The sequence below is a fragment of the Pongo pygmaeus genome, chromosome 2 (assembly GCF_028885625.2).
Source record: "Pongo pygmaeus isolate AG05252 chromosome 2, NHGRI_mPonPyg2-v2.0_pri, whole genome shotgun sequence".
NCBI lineage: Eukaryota > Metazoa > Chordata > Mammalia > Primates > Hominidae > Pongo > Pongo pygmaeus.
The window spans coordinates 85403293-85429423 of record NC_085930.1 but is presented as its reverse complement, the minus strand read 5'-3'; the positions used below and the strand labels follow the sequence as shown (position 1 = coordinate 85429423).

Genomic DNA, 26131 nt, shown 5'->3' with positions numbered 1-26131 from the left:
CCACTTCATGGCATGACCTCTGCTGGATCATTAGTTCTAGCCAGAGAAGTAGAAAAGGAACATGACGTCTGAGACCTCCCTTCCCTCATCAGTGGGGCTGACTGAGCTGGGGGCTTGAAGCCGGGGGTAACCTTTCCTGTCGAATGTTCTCTTTAGAGAATGGCAATGGTCTCTGCGATGTCCTGGGTCCTGTATTTGTGGATAAGTGCTTGTGCAATGCTACTCTGCCATGGATCCCTTCAGCACACTTTCCAGCAGCATCACCTGCACAGACCAGGTAAGTCAGGAGCTGGCTCCACTGCAGCCTCCTCCAGTCTTACCACTATTTCCTTAACAGATGGTTGAATGCAAGTGACATAAAGTGCTATAGTGTGGGCAGCTTGCCTTTGAATTCCAAGACATATTGTTGGCTGGATGCTTTGGGGGAAGGGGAGTGTGCCAAAATGTCTTGGAGGTATTTCTATTAATTTCTCAGAAAAGCTGTGTTATTCTAAGTGTCACCCCACCTGCTTCTACACACCTTGAAAAGTAGAAGTCATCTGTTTTTGGATGCTTTGGCCAATAGCAGAATATTCTGCAAAAGGTGGAATAACTTTCAAGACTTGAGGATTTTACCTACTATAATCTTGGTCTGTATGTGGCTAAGAATTTTGTGGGGGCATAGTCCCCAAACTAACTTTGGAAGCAAGTTGTCAATGAAAAAGAAATTAAAAAGTAACTTACTATTTCTTGTCTGGTTTAATGTGCCTTCTTTCCTTTCTCCCTTCCTTCACTTTCTGTTCTTCCGGTATGCTCAGTGGCATTTTTCCCTCTCTTTTGGCAGTTTCAGGGACGAAGTCCCTCCCACCTGATTTTTGTTTTGTTTTGTTTTTCCCATATTGAATTTTTAGTTCCAGACGCATTTTGCTTTCTTCCTCTTAATGTTCAAATTATATTTCTCACCCTTCCACGGCCTCGCTCTTCATTCTGGATTTTGCTCTCCTTCTTTGCCTCTCCAGCTTTCTCATTACAGTCCCTCCCAGCTCAATTGTCCTTACCTTCCCTGGTTCTTGGAAAAATTTCCTTCCATTTTCTGTTCAGCATCAGCCTTCGCAACCTTCTACTACCCACCCCGCCTTCACCCTCCACCCCACCTCCCTCCCTCCCCTCCCTTCCTCTCTCGCGAAGGTCAAGTTCGGGCTCTGGGGACCAGTTGCGCGCCCAAGTTTCTGATGCTCAGTTCTGAAGTGCTCCCAGCCCTCCACCCGCCTCTCCAAATCCCATCAATGGCCTCCTCCCCCCATCCGTCGAGCTTCCTCCTGCTGCGCGGTCCAGCGTCTACGCCCTTGCCTTTCCCTGGCTCCTCAGCTGGCCTGGACACCGATCCCAGGCTCTTCTGTACAGTCCTCCAGCAATACCTTCCGGGGCCCCTGCTTGCTGCTTACTGGGGCTCAGCTTCCCTGCTGGGGGCAGGCTTGTCAGAGCGCGGATGCAGCCCAGGGTCCTCCCGCGCGCCTGCACCAGGCTACAGCGAGCGCGCAAGCCTGCTGGGTGCTGGAGCTCGGGCCGCCCCGGGAGAAGGTGTGGGGCTGGCTTGTGCTGGGGGCTGTTTCTGGGCCCTGCCACCCTGTTTCCCCAAGCCCTGGTCTGAGAGGGAAGGCGAGGGGGCGCTGGTGCCCCTGCAGGTAGGCATGGAAACCGCCCTCTTCAGGACGCGCTTGTATTTCTGCATCCTGTGTCCTGAGCCTGGCGCGGGAACCGCCACTCAAGCCTCAGTGCAGCGGGGATGGAGGGAAAACAAAAGTGAATTTGAGATTCCCACATTACCTCCAATCACTTAATCACAATCTGTTCTGGCACAAATGCCTTTCACTTGTTACATGGTCATAAATAATAAACAATGCGGGACATCTGCATTCGTTGTGATGCTCAAGAATAAGAATTCATAATAAAAACAACTATTACGTGTATGTTTTAGGCAGGGCTCTTAGGATTAGTTCACACTGTTCAGTTTAATCCTTATGCAAGTGGGTGTAATTTCTCCCCTTTCGCCCAGGAAACAGAAGCTCTGAAAGGTTAGGTGGCTTGTATGAGGCCACACAGGGAATAGCTGTCATTGGAAGTCATATCAGCATGATTCACCGCCAGAGCCAGTGTCCCCAGGAGGGGAAAATGCCTCTTGGTGCACCGAGTGACCATGCCACATAGCTTCTTTGAGGAAGTGTGAGCCCCTTCATATAATTTTTGAAAACTTTCATTATGTCAATACTTGGTCCCATCTGAACTGCACACCCATTCTGAGAGGTGGCCATGGCAGAACTAGTGAGTGGCACGTGGTTGAGGGGGGAAGGCAGGGCTCAGGGCTGGCCACCTGAGTCTCTGTCACTTAGGGTTAGTGACATAACCCTGGGCAACTGACTTTTCTGCTCTCATTCCCCATTTATAGATATGGTGGTGGTGGGGGTGAGGTGGGGTGTAAATATAAAAATAACTTCGAATAAGTCTTTTGTAAGCTGTAAAGTTCTTCACAAATATCGGGAATTGCTGATGTCCCCCCTTAATAGACTGTAAACCTGCAAGCCAGGGATGTTTGGTGAATGAAGTTTTGCTGTTCACACAGCTAATAATCCACATAGCCTAGGCAACAACTCTTTTTTTTTCTCTTGCTATTGTTTTGTTAACCATGTGGTACATGGCTAGAATATACTACCAATGCTTTGTGTCTTATTTTACTCTATACATATAATCATGAAATAGATACAGTACTGTTTGTAACAAGCTTTCACATAGTTGTCTCTGTTAATCAGTGAATATATGGAGTTTTTCGTTAAGGGTTATGTATAATAAGTAAACTTATGTCTTTATAGGGCTTATCATTAAAATACCATATTTTTAAACTGAGAATCACCTATTAGGTTCTGGCTGAAATTAAACTCAATTATTTGTTTTCTCCATTTTCTTCCTTAGAATTTGTGTATTATCAACCAATGCGTGGTTGATCTGTGCGTCAAATACCCCAAGAAACTGCAGCACTGAAACCAATTTTGACCCCAAGTGCTAATACATCTGAGACCCATTTCAGCTTTATTGTTGAAATGAAGAAACTATAAATATCCTTTCCTAGATGCAGAATGATTAGAATGATATTAAACTTAACATCCAATAGTTCTATATAATACGTTTATTCAACTTTCCTTGGTTTTTGACAATAGCTGCAAAGACTAAAGTGATAGATCTTGGTCATAGACATATTCTAGATTATTCCAGTCAGACTCTTGAATACAATCTTTTGATTTTAAGAATAAAAATATGCTTTTTTTTGGATGAGAGTTGTGACATTTTTCCTTGTAGGTCTTACATCTCCAGGGACACTAATGAAATGTGTATGAAAACAAGATAGAAATCAGGGCCAGTTATCTGTGACAATCCACCCCTAAATGAACAAATAAATAAATAAATTGCTGGATAAATGAGCAAAAAGGAAAAACATAATCTCATTTTCTCAAATCGGTTAAAACAAGTGACATGATGAGAAAAAATGAGACACCCGCAGACCCTGAGCTCTGCCACATTTGCCTAAGCTTGAAAAATCACCTCTTTCATAAAGCAAGAGCAGGCAGACTCCGCGTGCATACCAAGTATCTGGGAAATGTGGAAAATGACAAATCTTTCACTCAGAGCCTTGAATGGAAGGAGAGTGAAAGCTTTACAGCTGCCTCCTCACCTGCTTAGGAATGGCTCCCCCCCATCCCCTCCCTCTGCTCCCCAGCCTCTTTCGGGCAGTTTGGCTGTTCCTTGCATGGTGATATTGATGGTATTCAGACAGCAAACAGCCAATTTTAGTCTCTCAAGAAATAATCCACTACACTGACAGATGAGTGGAATTTGACGTGATGTTCCCCTCATTCAGATTGCCTCACCTGGATGGCACCAGCCAGCCAGGGTCCTTTAGAGGAAATGGTTAGAGACTTGGGCCAATTTCTGCTGTCATAACATGAAATCGAGACCATGTTTTTGTGAGGCCGTGAATTTGTGATCTGTCTTCTCAATGCAGTGGGTTTGTACACAAACAGAATGAGAATATGTTAACTAGAAAACTGACTGATTTTAATGTATTCTCCTGCAGTCCCTAACTACTTCCTATTTTTCATATTTATAGTATTAGGAATGCACCATTTATTTTTAGTTACTCACTAGTTAAGGAAGATTAAAACAGTCAATCAAATGAAAGTGAATTTTAAAATTACACCAATGAGTAAAATGTGCTGTAGATTAACAGATTTATAATATTAATAATTTAATATTTGGCTGGATCAAGTTTTTATTTGGGGAATGATGTAGGAAATTACCCTAACAGCTTGAAGAATACTTGTGCTTCTTTTTTATTTTTCATTATAAAGCTATAGACAGGACATTTAATTTTAAAAAGACACACTAAAAAATGAAAACTCAAAAGTGGTGTTCAGTTGTTTCAGGTAATTATAAAATAGACACCTCAACTCTTTATAATCACCAGGTTTTTTTGTGTAACAGGTAAAAAAAGATTGAGTGATTTTTGCTAATTGTAATTTTCTGTTTTAGGAAGAGTTTTTCTCTTATGGATATACGAATTACGACATCAATTTTGATAGTTACTTAATTTTAAATGTGTGTGTGTGTGTGTGGGGGGGTGTCCTTGAAACTTAGTAAAATATAAATCATCTCAAAATTATTTAGCAAGAAAAGATCCTTGGGATTCTTCAGTAATTTTAAATTATGTAGATAAATTACATGAGACAAGACGTTTTAAGTGCCTAATGAATCATTTATTCCTGAGTCACTGCTATTTTATCGACAGGGGTGTACGGAAATGATATATAAAAAGATTACTCTGAATAGAGTTGTCTGTGTAATTTATACTTGACCTGATTTAAAGCTATATTAAGCAAACTATGTGTGTTAGATATATTCATTTATGCCTTGATTATTACATACTGAACATCACCTTCCATTTTAAAGTATGATATTTTTGTTAAAATATCAGAAAGCATTTTTGTATGCCTTATACTTATTTTTACCTTACTATTCAATATTACTTTATTGAAAGCTGCTCAAAGAATATGCAGTAGAATACCAGAGTACATCACAATAAAGGGTTGTTTTATAACTGTAATATAAAAGAAATAGTGGGAACAACCATGGTCGCATATTGGCTCTTTAAGAATGCGTACCAGTGCTAGGCTGCTTAATATAGCGAATTGGCCTAAGGATTGGAGCAGACAGGTTGTTATTCGGTGCAAGCTGGTGCTTAGTGATAATCCATCGATCATCTGATTGATCATATTGACCTCATCGCAGAGTCAGGGTGCAGCTATTGATATTTGATCAGACCCTATAATATCAAAGCCAAGTAGAGATGCAAATAAATATTTCCTGCTGTTCCTATGAACTTATAAGAAAATTATTACAATGCTATAAAAACTCCTATGTAAGCTCAAGTCTATGGTTTCAACTCCTAGTTAGGGAAAATAGATGTTATACCACACTGCAAACAAAAATATTTAGAAATGGCAAAAATGAAGATTAGCCTTTAATTGTTAATTTCTTAAAGTTTATTTAAGAAGACAATTTGAACTCTTTTAAACATTCTTTCAATTTTAAACTTTCTGCAAAAGTATCAAAGCTTAACTGGATAAATTGGCATGCCATTTTTGATAACAATTTAGTAACATCTCCCAAAATGTAAAATGTGCAAATCCTGACACTTCCATTTCCAGGTGCTTATACTAAGAGAATTATTAGACAAATGTGAAAAGATGTGTGTTAAGCTATAGTTATTGCAACAATGGTTTTAATGGCAAAAAATTGGAGAGGAGTTTCATCTCCGTCAAAAGGGGATTGGTAAAATAAATCATAACATATCCACACAATGGGATTTGATGTAGCCATTACAAGAGATGAGAATATGTCTATCTACTCATGTGGAAAAACGCCCATGATACATTGCTGAGTGGAGAAAACAAGGAACAGAATACTCTGCTTCAAAATAATTTTGGAGAAAAGAATCATATTTGCACATACATAAAAATGTCAAAAAGGATATAAACATCCTTTCTACAGTGGCAGTTAAATCTGGTGAGAGGACTAGAATGACTTGAACTTTTAACTTCCTATAATTTTTTATTTTTTGGATTCATTTTTGGAAGGAACATATATTGCTTTTTATCAAAAAGCTTAAAATATTAGTGAGAGAGTTTCAATGGTAAAATTAGAAAGATACCAAACCATGTTTCCAGTTCAAGAAACAATAAGGGAGAATAAGTAGGAAAATATCATGAGGCCCTTTTCCTTTTTAAGGGTCTTAATCCAGTAAAATGTCTAGGCCAGCATTTCAGAATTATACTTCATGAAACACTGTCTTCTCAAGATACTCCTTGGACAAAAGTGTCCACTGTTTGTTATGTTCTCCTCCTGGAGATTTGCAGTGCTTGTAAGTATATGAAAGTTCTGGAAAGATTTGAATGTAAGAAATCTGATTTTGTTTAACTAAAATTTTCCAGACACTTTTTATTTGGATAGCATCTACCATGCCTATTCAGATTACATGCATTGAGAAGCATGGGCCAAGATAATTATGGAATCCTCTGTTATTCATCTTTTTATCTCTCACTTCTACTGAGTTGACACATACTAGGTTCTCAGAAAATACTTAATTACTAAGGAAAGGAGGAATGAAGGTTCTGGTGGAATCTTAAACTGTTCCTTAGTTGTTACTACTTGTGTGTGAGTGTGTGTGTATATATGGATGTATGTGCATTTGTGTGTGTGTGTTTATAATTTCAAGATTTCTCAAATGGAGAGTGACATAAACATTATATTGTCAGTATAACATACATGTATTATGTGTGTATCTTTATGTAGATATTTGACTCTATTCAATTTTGACAGCTACTCCATTCAAAATAATTCAAAGACTATACTTACAAGTGTAGTAAAAAATTAAATCCCTAAGGTTTTCAGTCACAGGTTTGGGGACTTTTCCCCTCTATAAATTTAGAAAAGATTATAGGAGTTGTCTTGAGGGACTGAAGAGGAGGCTTCACTTGACAAATGGGGAAAGGACTTTTACTTTCCAAATCTTTTGATATCAAGAGAAAAAGTCACTTTACCTTTGTAGTAGAGAGAAAATAACACCAGACAAGCACTTTTCCTTTCTTTGGAAATAAAGAGAAGGTGAATTTTGTTTAAAATTTGTATAACCTAATTGAATTCCCCAAAGATAATACCCTCAAAGCACTTAGGGAACTCTGTTGGCCCATTATTTCTTTCTCTTTTCCCAACTTAATATAATAAAGGTCCAAAAAAGAAAAGAAAAATGGTATTATCACAGGGTTTCTCCAAGAAGATGGATAGGAATGCTGAAGGATCTGCCTATTCATTAAGCAGATCTTTCTTTAACGCAGGGAAGGAGTCAAACCAAGTTATTCTCTGAGTTTGCAAGGGAGGAAGACCTCTCACATCCTCAGGTGTGGCCATTGTTCTACTGATATAATTACTGGCATTTACCTTTACTATGCAGTTACTAGACCTTCTTTTCTAGGCATGCTTTCATATCACACAAGAATAAATCAAAGCTGAATCTGTATACATCCAAAGGACTTTTCTTATTTTCCACTTTTGTGGATGAAGAATGGACCAATTGACTCACATACTTTCAAGTGAATACAGAATATCAGCTCCTAGATTTAGATAAGCTAATACACAGGCGGGGGGTAAAGCACCTCATTGTTCCTGAAATTAACAGTATACTGCATTAGGATCAGCAGGCCAGCAGGTCTTATTTCTCACTGAATTAATATTGGGTATGTATTCAATAACTATTTATTGATCAACCTAGCTTTAGCCGAGTGAGAACTTTACATTCTTTAAAATTCAAAAAGTGGTAGAAAAACATCACATTAAGCCTTTTTAAAAAATATCAAATGGTGATGAGGAAAGAGCATCAGAGTAGGAGTCAGAGGCTGGAGCTTTCAAGATCTCCTTTAAGTTGTCAAATTGCACAGCTCCAGATGAGAGGGTGGGAAGGAATTCAATAATTTTCATGTTGTACCTGGTAGCTCCAAGAGGGGGATCCATGTGTTCCATAAACAGTGAAGTATATTCTGCCAAATAAGTTTTAAACTACCCAAGGAACTGGTTTATTAACTTTATCTATTTGACATAGCAGCATTCAAAATTACCTTTTCTTATGTAAAAAAGCATTCTGCTAAAACTATTTGAAAACTTTGTGGATGATTTCATAGGTAGGCAAAGAAAACACCATCATGGACCAGGCAGGTGACAAAATGATGGGTCAGATATTAGGAAATGCTGAATATTGCAAGGCAAGCCAGAAATCTAAAAATTGATGTGTAATTTTCTTACCTTGGAAATGTCAGGTGGGCCAAACAAATCAAGACTGATGGCTCTATCCTACCTGCAGGCTGTCAGTGCATACATAATCTCAGACAAGACTACCTCCAACTCTAACATTTTATGATTTCTAATGATTTTATCAAATATCTTTATGCAAGCAGAGTAGAGAGAGAAGCGAGGGAAGTGGAATCAAAAGGGGATGTTCTGTGCACATGTGTCTTGACCTACTTTAAAAATACGCCCATGGTGTAGTCCTATACTGAGTTATACCCAGCAGGCTAAAACCTTGTGTCTGTAAGCTAAATGGTATTACTGGAGCTCTGGTAAACAGAGAGCTTTGATATAATGAAGACAATAGTCTATTCAATAGCCTCATTTGAATCTCAGATAAAAATCAATTAATTTTCTTTCTTTCTTTCTTTTGTTTTTTTTTTTTTTTTTTTTTTTTTGAGACGTAGTTTTGCCCTTGTTGCCTAGGCTGGAGTGCAATGGTGCGCTCTCGGCTCACTGCAGCCTCCGCCTCCCAGGTTCAAGCGATTCTCCTGCTGCCTTAGCCTCCTGATAGCTGGGACTACAGGCACATGCCACCACGCCCAGCTAATTTTTATATTTTTAGTAGAGACGGGGGTTTCACCATGTTGGCAAGGCTGGTCTCAAACCTCTGACCTCAGGTGATCCGCCCACTTAGGCCTCCCAACGTGCTGGGATTATAGGCGTGAGCCACAGTGCCCAGCCTAATTTTCTTTTTGATTATGGTTGGGAAAAAATAGTAATCAGCAAATCTAATAAAACAGAAGCATCAAGCAGCGTAGAGATGCATATGTAAACTCTTAATTTAATACTTTATGAAAGTTCTCAAAATCTAGTCTGCAGCCCACTAGGGAGTTATAAATTTATCTTGAAACCCAAGGTTCTCTTTTGGGAAAATGATTTATGATATCATATATATTCATTTTGTCTATGAATAAAGGCTACTTATTAGTAAAACAACTGAGTTATCATTTTGCTATAAATTACATGTAACTAATGTTTACTGAACTTCCTTAATTCAGTATTCTTTAACTGGCTGCCAGCTCTTGGAAACACTGCAAAGTTTCTGTATGCAAAGAATTAGAATTCATGCAATGTGGAGAAGGATGATTTGTTATCAGTGTGTCATGAGTGTTGTCTTGAGTTGTTAGTGATTTTCAATTGCTCTGGTCCTTGTTTTTTAATTATAAATTAGTAGTGGTTTAGTTTCATCATTATCAATTAAGTTTGCTGTGGACGATTGGGTTAACCCTATAGCCTGTAATGATGGATATTTACATATTTTGGATTTTAAATTTGCTGAAGACTAGACTTTAAGACATTGCTTAATTGTGGTTCAGAAAATATTTTATCTATATTCCTATTGCTAAAACATGTATAGTCATGTGCTGCATAACGATGAATGGCTTATACCACAGTGGTCCCATAAGATTATAATACCGTATTTTTACCATACCTTTTCTAGGTTTAGTTAGGCTTTTTAAACTTTTGCTTTAGGTTCAGAGGTACATATGCAGGTTTGTTATATAGGTAAACTCGTGTCATGGGGGTTTGTTGTATAGATTATTTCATCACCTAGGTTCTAGAGTTAGGTTTAAATACACGAATACTTATCATTGTGCTACAATTTCCTACAACATTCAGTAGCATAATGTGCTATACAGCTTGTAGCTTAGGAGCAATAATCTATATCATATAGCTTAGTTGGGTAATAGTCTATCTCATTTAGGTCTGTGTAAGTACACTCTGATGTTCACACATGACAAAATCGCCTAATGATGTATTTCTCAGAACATATCCTGTTGTTAAGTGATACATGACTGTATTTGTAATTATCTTAAAATTTGCTTGTATGGTGATGTATGGTGACATTGTTGGTGACATTCACTGCCTGCAAACCTCTGCAACATATTCTCGTGACCCATAATATTTATCTTTTATTTTTTGGTTCATAGGGCATCATTTTATATATAAGAACATGTTAATAGGTTTTTCTTATTGTATGAAAAATAATTTGTGATTCATACAAATTTCCTTCCAAGTATTTATTACTTAAGCACTTTTCCACTGGAAAGTGAAGACAGGAATTGGATATTTCACCTACTGAGTGTGCTGTGGTCAAGGAAAGTTTGACACCACTGTTCTATAGAGAAATGGTAACTAGAGGTCAGACCTTTATAAAAATTGTGACTAAAAATATGTGGCATAGCAAAAAGTATAAATAAATAAAAAATCCCCTATTCTGAAATAATATGATAAGATATAAGACATGAGTCCATGTCACTTGGAAGCTTCCCGGATGGGGGTCTTATTAAAATGAATTGGTTTCATAGCTTTTTACATCTCTTTATCTGATGAACATGCAAGATGCCACCTACTGGACAGGTGCTTGAGAATCTAGGTCACTGGGTGAACATTTGTAGGGCAACACTTTTGACAGCTGCTTGCAGGATTGTTTAGAAGTAAGAGCAAATTTATGGCGTGCATGTTGCCAATCTCCAGACTCCTATCTATCACCAGCTTAGGTTAATCAATCACAGCAGTTGCTCCCACAGAGCCTAGATGTGATTTTAGAATCTTTTTCAATCTTTCTCCAGGCACTCCCTGTCAACTGATTGACACTGGCATGCAAGTTGAGAGTCATTGACCATCCCTTATGTGGGTTAATTTGCTAACCATTTTCAGAGTATCTCTTCTATCCAAAAAATGTGTGCCATAAAGTTTTTTCCTTAAAAAAGAAGAAAATGACCTAACTTTAATTAAATCAAATTTAAATTTAAAGAGCCACACGGGCCCAATAGCTACTGTTTAAGATAGTGCAGCTTTAGACAGTTCTGTCAACTTCTGAGAGTTGAAAAACTTACTTTGTATTACCTCCAGAAAGTTTTGAGTCCTCACCTGATTCTTCTCTAACTCTGTGTCTAGGATGCAAAGCTGCTTGTGTTATGGGTCGTAACTGAATAGGGTACTATGTAATCATAAAGCAGGAAGCAATTGATTCTGAGCAGAGAAGATTTGGGAAGCCCTCGTGAAGGAGGTGATTTTGTGTTGGACTTTGAAGGTTGGGTAGGAAGTCAGCTAGAAGGAACAGAAGGGTGGTTTATTCAACACAAAGGAACAGAACTAGTAAAGACTTAGAGACAGCTAAGTGTAAAAGGATGGGGCAGCAGACCTTGATGGCTAGAGGCACTGCACTAGTTAGAGAAAATTTTGTATCATTCCAATTAAAGGGAAAACAAGATTTTATTTCTTAATTACTGAGTTTTACAATCTCAAGGCTGCCTTGTCCATGTACACTGATGATCACAGATGGAGATGGATGGAAAGAGCCCCAGAGTCACAATGAGAGTCTCTATGGAACACAGGTCAGCCAATTATCAAAGACGTGGCAACCATATTCTAGCCAGACTCTCTGAGCCCTGTGGGGCCTTTCACACCTTTGAATTATTGTTATCTTTGTGCAATGAAAGACAAGATGTGTCATAACTGTTGATTTCAAACATCTGGTTATTATATTAGAGGAAGCTGCATAACTCTAACTCAAACCTAAGTTAGTAATTATTTTTAACTTAAAACAAACTTAATATTTATTTCCAACAAATGGTTTATTGCACCTCCTAGGGGCGGAGGACTACAGTTACCTAGTAGTAATAGAAATGAAACTTTACTATAGTCCCTGGTTTAACTCTCATTTCCCTACCACATCACAAGCTATGTGAGGGTAAGGAACCCAGCAGTTTGACAATGCCTGAAACAGTGTGGCACACAGTGAGGGCCAAATAAATACTTGCTAAATGAAGGAACGATCTTAAGTATTTGATATTTCAGTTAATCCTCACAATACCCTCATGAGGTAGAACATCTTCCCATTTTTCTAATAACAAAAATGTAAAAGAATATGTTAATGGATTTGTTTAAGGTCACCTAGCTTGGGAGGGCAAGTTGGGAGTTTTGCCAGCTTCTGAATAATGGCTTGGTTTACTGAGTGCTTGCTGTATACAAGCCCCAACATGGGATGTTTCTTATGATATGACATTTGGTCTGAACCAAAACCCTACATAGATGGTACTGTTATTCCCATTTGTACAAAACATTGCAAAATGTGCATAATAACTATAAACATAATAGGAAAACTTAGGTTGTGTAACAACTCTCAGTCAGGTTTCCATTACAAACAAGTACTACTTTTAGGAATATCAGCAATCTACTCTTGGTCAATTGAAATTAAAAAACACATTTCTATGTTGAGGAGCATTGGTCTACATTAGCCAGGCATCTGTTTCTTGGGAAGTTAGCTTGTTCTATATCATGTAATAGTTTTTAGTACTGCAGCTGAATAATGCTTGATTCTTAATTTCCCTATGCAAACAGGCCTGACTGAAAGCATGGTTTTTTTCCTTTCTGGATTAACAGTGCCTAATTTTCAAGCATTTTTTACAGAGTTATTGTTTCCCAATAAACTCTTTTAGACTCCATAGACCCTTTTGTTCCCCACTCAGGGAAGCAGCAGCATAGGATAAATCTACATTTATTAGACTTGCTCTTAGTGTAGATTTTTTGGTTTACTTAAAATGAAGTTATAAATCATTCACACTGGAAAAGAATGCTCTCCAACTGCAATTTAACTTTTTCATAAGATTGTTTGGCATTTATCATGTTGAGACTTTATAAATTATCTAGAATATTGTATAATGGGTTGACCTTTCTGGTAAGTTATTTGATCATTTGCAGCAGTGTCTTTTTGCTAAAATATAGAATTTTCTGTCTTTCAAATAAAACTTGCTAGACCCATAGCCCAATAACATGTTAGGTAGAAATTGCCTATATAATCAGACCTGAAATTTCCCTTTCCAATTCTTCTCATCATCAAAAACAAACAACAACAACAACAAAAACAACACCCCTCTGTTCCAAAAATAGCCCCCTGGCCATTGATGTCAAATTCCTGACACACAGCCCATTCTTCTATGATTTTGCTCTAGCAGACATTGCTGATCAATTACTATATGCTTTGTGTTTGAACCCAGATTCAACCTCTGAATCCTTCCAAGCACAATATAGTTCTCCAGTCACTGAGTAATTAAATGAGACAGGAATGAATTCAGAAACAACCAGAATAACTCCTCTTAGAGGAATCATCATCCAGCACTACTATATGTCACATACTGGGCTAAGTGCCCTACATGGACTTACTTGTTTTGTTTTGAGATGAAACATGTTGTCTGTTCCTGGGATAGGCTGTTCTTTTATGCAATTCAGTTGTCCCATCAAAATGGGCCATGTAGCATCTACTTACATCTTTGGAAATTGGACAAAGAGTTGATTTGCTTGCAGATCTTTTACCTGCCTTCACCCTCTTTGCTACCAGTGACTCCGGGTCTGAGGAGTCTGCAGGGACAGGGGAAACTTGGTATACTAGGCCAACCGGGAGTTTACATCCCATCTCTATCATTATTACACTTATATGCTCTAAGGGTGGGCAAGTCAGTGTAACTTTCCCTGCCTCACCCGTAGAGTGGGGATTCCTGTTTGTAAAATCCCTACCTTGCAGGCTTAAGTAAGACATAGAGATAATGTGTATTCTGTAAGAAATAGAGACAATGTTTGTTCTACACCTGCCATATAGTAGGTGTTTAGGACATGATATCTTCTTATATTTTATGTAAATATGTGAATGTCAGAGCAAGGATGGAAGAGATAAACTGCCTACTACTAACCTGTATGCTGATAATATTTTATTATATAAAAAGATGCACATAGAAGTTTTACAACTTGGACTTATTTACTCATCTATTATCACACCTGAGTCTTCTGATAATAAAATCCATGTACTCATCACAGTACATGATATAGATTTTTACGGTTAATCTCTACTATGGAATACATAATAGTTGGCCACATGTTCTAAATCAATATAAACAGGTCAATGCTTATTGTATCCTTCCTTCCAAAGGTACATTGTGTACATAATTACAGGTGAAGGTGGTCTAGTTAAGAAGTTTAGTGGTGTCTGGCCGGGCGCAGTGGCTCACACCTGTAATCCCAGCACTTTGGGAGGCTGAGGAGGTTGGATCACCTGAGGTCAGGAGTTTGGGACCAGCCTGGCCAACATGGTGAAACCCCGTCTCTACTAAAAATACAAAAATCAGCCGAACGTGGTGGCATGTGCCTCTAATCCCAGCTACTCGGGAGGCTGAGATGGGAGAATCGCTTGAACCTGGGAGGCAGAGGCTTCAGTGAGCCGAGATTGCGCCACTGCACTCCAGCCTAGGCAACAGAACAAGACCCTGTCTCAAAAAAAAAAAAAAAAAAAAAAAGGAGTTTAGTGGTGTCTAGTGTCTGTGTGGTGTCACTAATAGGGAAGTTTGTTTAATTAATGAAGATACCTGACCAATAACTCATTAAAGGGAAATAATCCAAAAGTTAGCATTGGTGTTTTGTGACCCTCAGACTGGATTATAATCGTGCTATAATTCTATTAAAAGAGCTACTAGTCAGCTGAAATCTTATAGTGTGTATCCATACTTCTTGGGATGTTTTTTTCTTTTCAATAATTGTGTTGTTCTTACAATAATCCATCCCCCTTTTATCATAGGATTCAGTCACTAAAGGAAGAAATCCAGGCATATTCTAATAAACACAATGGTAGCTAAATGTCCAACCCAAGGTATCATATGTATGTTTCATCTATACTGCTTTATGTACCCTGTATTTTCTACTCTGAATACAAAATGACATCTCTGTGTATTAAGAATTACAGAACTAACAAGGTGTCTAATATTTTGAGCTCTAGCAAGAAAGAAAAGAAGAAAAAAAAAGAAGTTATCAATAGTCAGTATCTTATGATTTAAGACTCCAGGGAATGTGAGCTAGTGTGAGAGAGTAGCCTATATAGTTAAAGCAATGGATTAAAGACATTCATTACAAGATGATGCTAAATTTGCAAGTCGTGTTTCAGGGTCTCCTAAGAATTTGTACCCAAAAAGCACTAGCTCTCTACTGAAGAGGGCAAAAACCATATAGAAGCCTTACCAAGTACTTTGATCAAACTTTATTATCTCTTTTTTACTGTCCTCATTAACACACTTCAAAAATGCTGTGAAGTATTTCTGGCAAGCAGAGCATCAGAGTAATTTTACAGTAGTGTAAAGGATTTATTAATTATAATCTTTTCATGAGTCTATTTATATTTAATTGTGACATTAATAGGTTGCCAAAACAAACTAGATTTAATTGTATTTAATTAAATTGTTGAAAATCAGTAAGGGTAGTTTATTATTGTTGTAAGCAGAAAACCCTATTGATGTACTTGTTTATGTGAATAAGATCTGGTGTAAAGATCTGGTGTGAATAAGATCTGGTGTAAAGTTGTTTCTGCGGGATATGGTATTATTCATCAACAGGAAACAATATAAAAATGCTAATTCAAGCAACTTTCTTGAATTAGCATTTTTATATTGTTTCCTGTTGATGAATAATACCATATCCCGTAGAAACAACTTTAATAATAATAATAATAATAATAATAATAATAATAATAATAATAAAAGAAAAAAAAAAAAAGAAAGTTGTCATCATAATAGAACATTTGGAGGCAGAAGCATCAGATGGTATTTCTAAACTTATATCCAGTGTTAGGTAAATGAAATGGGGTTCCTGACAGGACAGACATTCTTGTCTTTCTACTATGGCCCCTGGGTAGCTCCAATACTATCTGTCCAACCTTCTTTCCTTTCTTGGAGGGGCTGTTGGTGGGGGGAAGGGTCTAAGACATGGGTCAAAGTTTCAGTGAAAAGTAGTGCTTCAAATATCACCTAAAGAAGTAGGAATGGGTTATGCCAAGAGTAAGGGATGGAATTTGAGTAGCAAAGAATTCTAGGCAAAGAAACTAACATTGTCTTTAGTCAGGAGGCAGAATGTGAGAAAATCAGAATTAGAGAAAATCAGAAGAATATAAGGGAAAATGCGTTGGTTTATCATGAATTAATGCATGTAAATGCATTGAGGGTAGCAGAAGACAGAGTGGAAGCTGGCTTTGGAAGAAAAAAATACCACTTTTCTCCTTCAATTATGTCTAAGATTTATATATATACATTAAATTAAGATTTGTATTAAGTATTTACTATGTGTCTGGCCCTGTGCTAATCATTCTATATTATTTCATTAATCCTTATATTTACCACTGTGAGAAAGTTACTCTTTTTTTTTTTTTTTTTGCTTTGTACCAGTGAAGGAAATCAGGCTTAGAGAGGTTAAATAACTTTCTCAAAGTGCACAGTTAGTAAGTGGTAAAGCCAGTATTTGAACTAGGGTAACCTGATTCCAGATCCTATGCTGTTATAGACTACAAAACAGAAATTTTCTCTGCCAGTATCATTAGTTTTGGTTGTGATGGACAGCGTTAAGATGGAAGTGAATGTATGTCAGGATATGCTAGGTGATGCTATGGTAACCAATCAGCCCCATATCTCTATGCATACTTCTTTCTTGCTCATGCCACTGTCTACCAAGGTTGGCTGGGGGCTGTGCTCTACATTGTCTTCAATCCAGAATTCAGAGCAGCATCTTTTTGAAACAGTGTTGTTCACCATGGCAGAAAAAGTAGAGTTTTGTAGGTTCAACATCAAATAAATGCCTTGACTTGGAAGTAACTTGCATCACAACTCACTGGCCAGACCTGGTCATATGGCTTAACCCAGCAGCAGGGGGCCATGAAGTACAGTTCTACCATGTTCCCAGAAGGCAGATAGCAAGAGCTATTTGTTGAACAGCATTCATGATATGGCCACAAAATACCTTAGTGGTTAGAAAATGATATTTTCTTTGTGACTGTACTCTTTCATTCTTAGACATCCAAGCTTAGATATCTTAGCTTATTTCAGTATTTGTTAGATACTGAAATATCCAAATGTTGTATCAGTTTACTCAGTCTATAAAGAAGGTGAAAGTGTGGATTTGAGAAGGGAATAATCCAGTGTGTGAATCAAAAAAATAACATGACATCAAGCTTGTTTTTTTTAATTTACATATAGCTGACTTTTGAATGAATTGTCATATGACCCAGCTCCTCATTTAAGTAAAAATGAAGCAAACCTTTGAGGCTATGGAACTTTCTTTCCTTTTCTCCATCAAATCTCTTCACCATAGCAAATACCTAAGGGTCTTGCTTGCTTACTCTCTCCTGCCCTCTCTCCACCTTCTCATTTGTGAATCTAATCTGTGAACTGATTCCCAGTTTTAAGAAGAATTGCCACCTTGGAATAAAAGGTCAAAGCATTCAGTACTACATTGTCTAGAATGCTGCTGTTTGCTTCAGATGAAACTTTTATAGGGCATATTCAGTAAGTAGGTGATATTTTTATATTATCCTAAGTATTTTTTATTCTCCTTATTTTTACTTCCAGAACAGTATCTGTTTCTAGTAATAAATCAGTTATGGATCAAATGCATCCATTTGTCATGGATGAATGCCTATAAATGCCTTGATGATGATAGGAAACAAAACCTTGTAAGGGTGGATGCTGACTTTGGAAGAAAAAAATTAATGAAGCTGGGAAAAATGTGATAGCAGGGGACACTGCAATTTTAGGTGTTAAATGACTTATTTTCAAACCCTAGGAGTATGGCAATATTTTTCCTCTCCCCCTTCCTTTAATTAAACATTCTTGTAGTGCAGAGTGACCCCAGCTGAAGAAAAATTGTGTTAGGGAAAGTTAGGCTTCCTGAGAGCTGTTATTTAATAAACAGTTTTTCTTATTAGCTAAAATATTTGCCTTGATGGGCAGAGTACATTGTGAGGCCAAAATAAGAGAAGAAAAAATGGGAAGGCTAGCCTGGTTTACCAATACTTCTGTGTCACAAATGTCATTACCAAGTGTTGCTTTCTTGTTGATGGTTCATGAAGATGGCATTTACATATCAGGTTTAGTTTTGTGAAACTTGGCTTTCATCTCTGACCTCCCATCCCTTAGGGGCAGAATAAGGCTGAGGCAATTATTCTGTCAAGATTTTAAAGGACTCTCTAGACCATCTGCTTAATGCACACACACACACACACACACACACACACACTATTATACATTGTTAAGGTATTTAAAAATCATATTTCGGAAATAAAAAGTTGGAAGTTGCCTTAGCAACCATGAAGACTGTGCTTTCATTGAACACTTCATTTGCTTCAAAACCTCCTCTGCCAAGTGGTTGTTGATTCACTGGTTGGATTTTCTGCCATATTGTTTTGGGGCATACTGAAATTGGGGATGACTCCTTTCTCTGGCCTGGGCAAAATGTTTTTAATTATAAAACAGATCTTCCCTAGTCCCCAAACCTCTTCCATCCGTACCTTTCTTCATTGCAGTGAATAGCAACTCCATCTTTTCTATTCCTCACTCACATCAAAAACCTAGGAATTTCCAGCTACTGCCTTCAGATTTTACATTCCATTCTTCTCAGATTTTACATTAAATTTATTGGAAAAGCTATCTTTCTCTAACTTCATGATATATTCAGACTCCAACCACTTCCTACCACCACTATTGCTGTCACCCTGGGCCCAGCCACAAGTTCCTCTAGGTGGATTATAGGGGAAGCCTAGGGTGGTCTCTTGCTTTCACCTTTGCCAGAGTCTATATTCTACAATCTATATTTTTCACACAGCAGGCAGGTGGTCAGGTTAAAAAGTTAGTCAGGTCTTGTCAGTCATCTGTTCCAAACCCACACACAGTGGTTTCATTATTTCAGGGTAAGGGTCAAAGTCCTTGCAAAGGGCCCTAATAATATGCCCTCAAATTTTACCCCCATTGTCTCCACAGCATCTTCTCCTACTTCACTCTTCTTTGCTCACTCTCCTTTATCCAATTGGGCTCCTTGCTGGCCCTTCAAAGATAGGCGCACGTCTGTATTCATTGACTCTTGCTCTGTTTGGAATGCTCTTCCCCAGATGTCTACGTGATATACGTTCTCCCTGCTCCAAGTCTCTGTTCAGATATCACCTCCTCTGTGAGGTCTTCCCTTACCACTTTGGTGATTTTAATTTCACCCTCATCTCAGAACTGCACATCTCCATTCTCTGGTCTATTTTTGCAGTAGCATTTGCTGCCTTTTACCTTACGATAACTCACTTACTTATCAAACTTCTTGTCTCCCTCCACAAGAATGTAAGTTCCACGAAGGCAGGGATTGTCATCAGTTTTGATCCCTGATATGTCAGAGGGCAAAAAGAAGGCTCTTAATAAATATTTGCTGACTAAATGAATGAATAAATAAAAGAAAAATGTCAGGACCACATGAGATAGAGACCATTCCTTTTATTTCCTATCAAATCTAATGTAAGTATTTACATAATTCCTCCACAGCCTTCAGCTCTTTGCTAAAAATGAAATTCCTCCCTTGCTTCAGGGGCCCTGGTCCCCTGAACTGAATGACCCTTTGGTCATGGGAGTGAGGGCAGGGGTTGGCCCACAGACAAATCCTTGTGAAGATGAGGCGACTGGTCCAGCAGCGGGGGAATGAGAGATCTTTTGCTGCTAAGGCTGATATTATGGCCAATGGAGAAATCCCATCCCCACTGAGAGGGTCCATTTTCTTCCAATCACCTAAAGAAATCCAAATGGCAAGTTACTATGATTTTCAAACACAGAAGAATTTTAAAGAGACACTTTTCAGATTTAAATGTCCTTTTCTTCTGATGTAATAATAATACCCAAAACTTATGGAGCCTTTATTATGTACCGTGCCCTACCCTAAGCACTGCACACCCACACCCACATATATATATCTGTGTATATTATTTAACCCTGACAATGACCTGAGGAGGTAGGAACTTTTATTATCCCAGTTTTTCAGATGAGGAGATAGTAACTCAAAGTAAATTTCCCAATGTCTCACAGCTAGTAAAGGACAGAGCTAGGATTCAAACCCAGGCAGTCTCAGCCTGCAGTCTGTGCTCCTAAATACTGTCCTGTATGTTCACTTCTATGTACCTTGTTTCTGAAAAAGAGTGCACAGTTACGTCGGGAGGTTGTATTAATTCATTCTTGCATTGCCATAAAGAAATACCTGAGCCTAGATAATTTATATAGGAAAGAGGTTTAATTGGTTCAGGGTTCTGCAGGCTATATAGGAAGCACAGTGGTTTCTGCTTCTGGGGAGGCCCCAGGAAGCTTCCAATCATGGCAGAAGGCAAAGGGGAAGCAGGCATTTCACATGGCTGGAGTAGGAGAAAGAGAGAGGCGGGGAGGTGGCACATACTTTTAAACAATCCAAAACTGACTATCATGATGATGGTACCAAGCAGGGATGGTATTAAACCACGACAAACAACCTGCATGATCCAGTCACCTCCCACCAGGCCCCACCTGCAACACTGGGAATTGCAACTGAATATGAGATTTACGTGGGACTTCATGGTGGGCCCTTTTCTGAGAGTCTTCTCTAAGACATGAGAGGTTTACTGCCTTTTGAGGTAGACTATTTCAATACTGGAGAGTTGAAATTAGACTTTTCTCCCAATATTTAGCAGAATCCTGAGGACACTGGGGCTAGGGAAGATGTGGATTGTTTCCATTTTTGTGGCTGGTTGCAGAGCCAGCCATCTCTCAGTGAAGAGCCATTTAGTTGTAAAGGCAGTTCCTATGTTATTCCTGGACTGTCCCTTTTCCAGGCTAATTGTTTGTCATAGGAAATGGCTCAGCTGTGGCCTAAGACATGACTGGCATTTGTGGAACCCCGATATTTATTTGAACAACTCAAGGTCACAATAGGCAGCTGTATCAGCCTGCCAACTTGGATTGAATCTGCCATCAGTGAAAACCCCCAGGTCTGTTTCACACATGCCACTGTGAAGCCACATCTCCTTGTCTCTGTTTTCACGGCTTGCTATTTGATCCTAAGTGTGGACTTTAAATTTGTCTCTGTTATTTTCTATCATGTTAGATTTCAATCTTCCTTCCATCTTCTTGGAAACTTTGAAAATGTCAATTCTCTCACCTAATATATTAACTAGGGTTCTCAGCTTAATGTTTTTGAATGAATAAAGAAACCTACAAGTTAACACTTAATAAATTAATTCCTAAACATGAATTGAGGATTCCATGTTCCAGGAATGATGATAGCATGCTAACATTTCATAGCTTTGTGAACTGAAGAGGGTTTTTGGCTTCTTACATATGTAACCTAAGAGATGGAAATCCCAAGAAAAATATTTGGAAAGATAGACACTCTGGGATAGTTTATTCTACAGCAGTATAGTTCAATAGAAATATGATGGACTTAGGGAGGCTGAGGGGGGTGGACCACCTGAGGCCAGGAGTTCAAGACCAGCCTGGCCAACATGGTGAAACCCCGTCTCTACAAAAAATACAAAAATTAGCCAGGCATGGTGGCACATGCCTGTAATCCCAGCCACCCAGGAGGCTGAGGCAGGAGAATCACTTGAGCCTGAAAGGCGGAGGTTGCAATGAGCCAACATCATGCCACTGCACTCCAGCCTGGGTGACAGAGTGAGACTCTGTCTCAAAAAAAAAAAAAAAAAAGTATATATATATATATGTGTGTGTATATATATGTATGTATATATATATATATGTATGTATATATGTATATATAGCTGCATCTATAATTTAAAATTTTCTAGCTAGCCACATATAAAGAAGTTGAACAAAAAAATGAAAATAATTTAAAGATTATTTTTAACCCGAAATACTTCATTGGTCTTCTATGACTGCTATAACAAGTTACCACAAACTGGGTGGCTTAAAGCAATAGAAATTTTTTCTCTCATGGTTCTGGAGAACAGAAGTCCCAGACATGAAATCAAGGTGTCAGCAGGGCTACGCTCCCATGGGAGGCTCTAGAGAAAAATCCCTTCTTTGCTTCTTCCAGATTCTTGTGGATGCTGACTTGTGGATTGACTTGTGGCTGCCGTATCACTCCAATCTTGGCCTCCATTGCCATGTTACCTGTTCATCTTCTGTCGGTCAAATCTCCCTCAGACTCACTCTTTTTTTTTATTTATTTTTTAATTTTTTTGAGATAGGGTTTCACTCTGTTGCCCAGGCAGGAATGCAGTGACACAATCATGTCTCACTGCAGGCTCAGACTCCGCAGGCTCAGGTGATTTTCTCCACAGCCTCCTGAGTAGCTGAGACTAGAAGCACATGCCATCACACCTGGCTGGTGTTTGCATTTTTTGTAGAGATGGGGTTTTGCCATGTTGCCCAGGCTGTTCTCGAACTCCTGAGCTCAAGCTATCCACTTACCTTGGTTTCTCAAAGTGCTGGGATTAGACACATGAGCCACCATGACCGGCTAGCCTTACTCTTAACAGAAAACTTGTCATTGGATTTAAGGCCACCTAGATAATCAAGGGTAAGCTCCTTCTCTCAAGGTTCTCTATCACATTTTTTTTAACCACATAAGTTAATATTCACTTGTTTACCATATAAGGTAGTACTCATAAGTTCTAGGGATTAGGACACGGACATATCTTTCTGGAGGCTATCAGCCCACTACAATTATGTCTACATGTAATCAGTATAAAGAATTATTAATGAGATAGTTTACTTTTTTTTCTGTAACAAGTCTTTGAAATCTGGTGTGTGTTTAACACTGACAGCACACCTCAATTCAGATGCTCAATTTTTCTTGAAAATACTTGATCTGCATTCAGATTTTATAAAATGTAGTTATAAACATTGATTAACATACCTGAGTTGTTTCAACCTTATTAAAAAGTGTTCCAGTAAGTAAAGCAAACATCAGTTTTAAAATTTAAGTTAAATAAATTAGTAAAAATTAAAAATTCATTTATTTAGTCTCACTAGCCACATTTCAAGTGAAGCCTGGGACCTCCTTGTACAGTGGCCAGTGGCTACTGTCTTATACTCTGCCATGATGCAAACGTAGAGCCCACTTCAATTATAGCATGTGAACTATAATACATAAAGTAGCGGATGTACTCTTATGTAATAATACCTAGAATTTAAGTAGCATTAAGCTTGGTAATTTATTCTGAAAGTATTTTGAATGCCCTCAGGAGCCAAGACCTGTAAATACGGTAATAAAAAAAATCAGCATGGTCTCAACCTCATGGGGTTTTCTGTCTGAATGCACGTTAGTTTCGTTACCTTGCCTAAGCCTCAGCTGTCAGAAATTGGTATGGTACGATAGTTAAGAAAACCACTGGGCAAATACATCTGAAAATGCCTGGGTAAGAAGCCTGCTTAGTCTGTAGAGATCCTATGATCAGAACCTCAGCAGAACCTGGTGTTCAACCTTCCGTCAAGTGTAAGCTGAATTCCCATCTAAATAACTTTTCTTCAGGATATTAACTTGATGTTTTGTAAGATAAAGAAATTAGAGAATATACTTAAAAATCATGAGAATAAAGATAAATGGAAATAAAATGGATGACATTATTAATAATGGCAAACAGTAATATCACAACAGTAAAACACATTATAAAAATAAAACCAGTTCATGCTTTAAAATTTTTTCTTTTCACCAGCACACACTTGATGGAGTTTTTTTTTCTACTTTAATTTCTGAGATACGTGTGCAGAATGTGCAGGTTTGTTACATAGATATATACATGCCGTGGTGGTTTCCTGCACCCATCAACCTGTCATCTACATTAGGTATTTCTTCTAATGCTATCCTTCCCCTAACCCCCCACCAGCCGACAGGCCCCAGTGTGTGATGTTCCCCTCCTTGTGTCCATATATTCTCATTGTTCAACTCCCACTTATGAGTGAGAACATGCAGTGTTTGGTTTTCTGTTCCTGTGTTAGTTTGCTGAGAATGATGGTTTCCAGCTTCATCCATGTCCCTCCAAAGGACATGAACTCATCCATTTTTATGGCTGCATAGTATTCCATGGGGTATATGTGCCACATTTTCTTTACCCAGTCTATCATTGATGGGCATTTTGGTTGGTTCCAAGCCTTTGCTATTGTGGACAGTGCTGCAATAAACATATGTGTGTATGTGTCTTTATAGTAGAATGATTTATAATCCTTTGGGTATATACTCCACTTGATGGAGTTTTAAGCCATCTGTCTATCTCTCATGCAGTGTATTTTGCCTGAGAGTTTTCCCAAATAAGATGCTGTTGGTTTGCTCCTTATAGAAATGTACCCTTAGGAATAGAAAGGATGTCCCCTTTTTAGTGGTTTTAGAGAGACCACAAGTCAGCTCACTTACTACTTTACAAGAGCTTAGACTCATTACCGGAAAGAATTGTACCAACAAAAAAGAAATATCATGGATTTTGAGATGATCAAGCTTCTAAAATATGTTGCTACTCTTTGGCTATTATACATCAATTTCAAGCTTTGGGATTGTTTCCTATGTTAACTTAGAAGTTCTTATTCAGAATCAATTCTCAGCCAATTTTTAGAAAACAAAAATCCTTATGGAAGAGAAGAGACCTGAAGGTTTGAGTCAATAATGTTTTAATACAATCATTATTATAAAAAGATAAATATTCAGTATGGATTGGGGCCTGAATTTATTTGTATTGAGAAATTGATGTTGAATTCATTTCCTTGTGGGGCATCTGGTGACCAATCTTATATCCCATCTGGGTTCTTATTTCATTCCAAAAACATTTATGTGAGGTGCTGTGCTAGCACTTACAGGTGCCAAAGGAGAAGATGAATCAAAGGATACTTTATCGTAAAGCATTTGGAAATAGTGGGCAGTACTTATAAATGAAAAATAATATAAGGCAAGAAGTATGTGCTGAGTAAAGGCGTGAGGAAGAAGAAAGAATAATCATTCCAATCTAGAAGGACTGGGAAAGACCTCGTTTGTGGAGGAGATGGCTGGGAGAAAGATGAAAATCGTCATTTCCATTTGCTGAAATGTTCCTATGTGGCAGGCTTGCCATAAATCCCAAAGCCTAGCAGAGTGGCCTGTAATTAAAAAGGATGATTAATACATGAAACAAGCAATTGTAAAAATTTTATTTAAAAAATTTTAGGCTTCACTGTGTGAACATCCATCCCCAAATAACCCAGACCTATACTATTTGTCAGAAGGTTAGATTGGATGACTTGTATCTACTATTATTTTTCCGTGGCTTCATTTTCTGTTCAAATCTAGATATTGCTTGAATCATATCCCATTGTGATAAACCCAGCCAGAATCATTGGGACACGTTTTTTAATAGTTAATCTCTAAATTATACTGATTTGAATCTTCTTATAGTTTTTCCTTCTCTAAGCTGCAGTGTTTACCTATTTACGTATTGAGTGCACTGACATCTAAGTCTTGATATTTTTATATTCTCTGAGGTTTCTTTGCATTTTTAATCTTAAATCTTAAATATCATGCGGGTACCTTCATGTTTTTTTCAGACCATTTTGGTTTTTGGCTGCCTGATCTTTGAGAACAAAGTAACAGCTTATCTGGTCTGTATGAGATTCATTAGTTGAAGCTCTCAAAAGACTTGTTTTTTTAAAACAATGCCTTAAAATGTAGACAAACATTTTCTCTAGATGAGCAAGTGTACTAAAGTATGGAGAAGAAATGTGAAAGAAATGTGCTAAAATTATCAAATGTTGGTATATTTAGTCTACCCTTGTTTTGATTTCATCACTTCTCTCCTCTTTCCCTCTGACTCTCATGCCATATAAATTCTGGGCATCCAGCCCTCACCCAGAGCTCATTTCAACTCACTCACATATCCAAAAGAAACACCACTGTGATGGCAAAAATTTTAGAAGAA

At 38.0% G+C, this 26131-nt stretch overlaps 1 protein-coding gene across 2 annotated transcripts in view; it reads left to right on the top strand.

Moving 5' to 3' along the window:
• The window catches only part of TAFA1 (TAFA chemokine like family member 1), a 559292-nt gene that overhangs the window by 15088 nt on the left and 518073 nt on the right, over positions 1-26131 (top strand). For both annotated transcript variants that reach the window (XM_054483332.2, XM_054483331.1), the window contains exon 2: positions 157-277. In XM_054483332.2, coding sequence (XP_054339307.1) covers positions 160-277 — 118 coding nt within the window. In that variant the 5' untranslated portion in view covers positions 157-159. The remainder of the gene's footprint in view (positions 1-156; positions 278-26131) is intronic.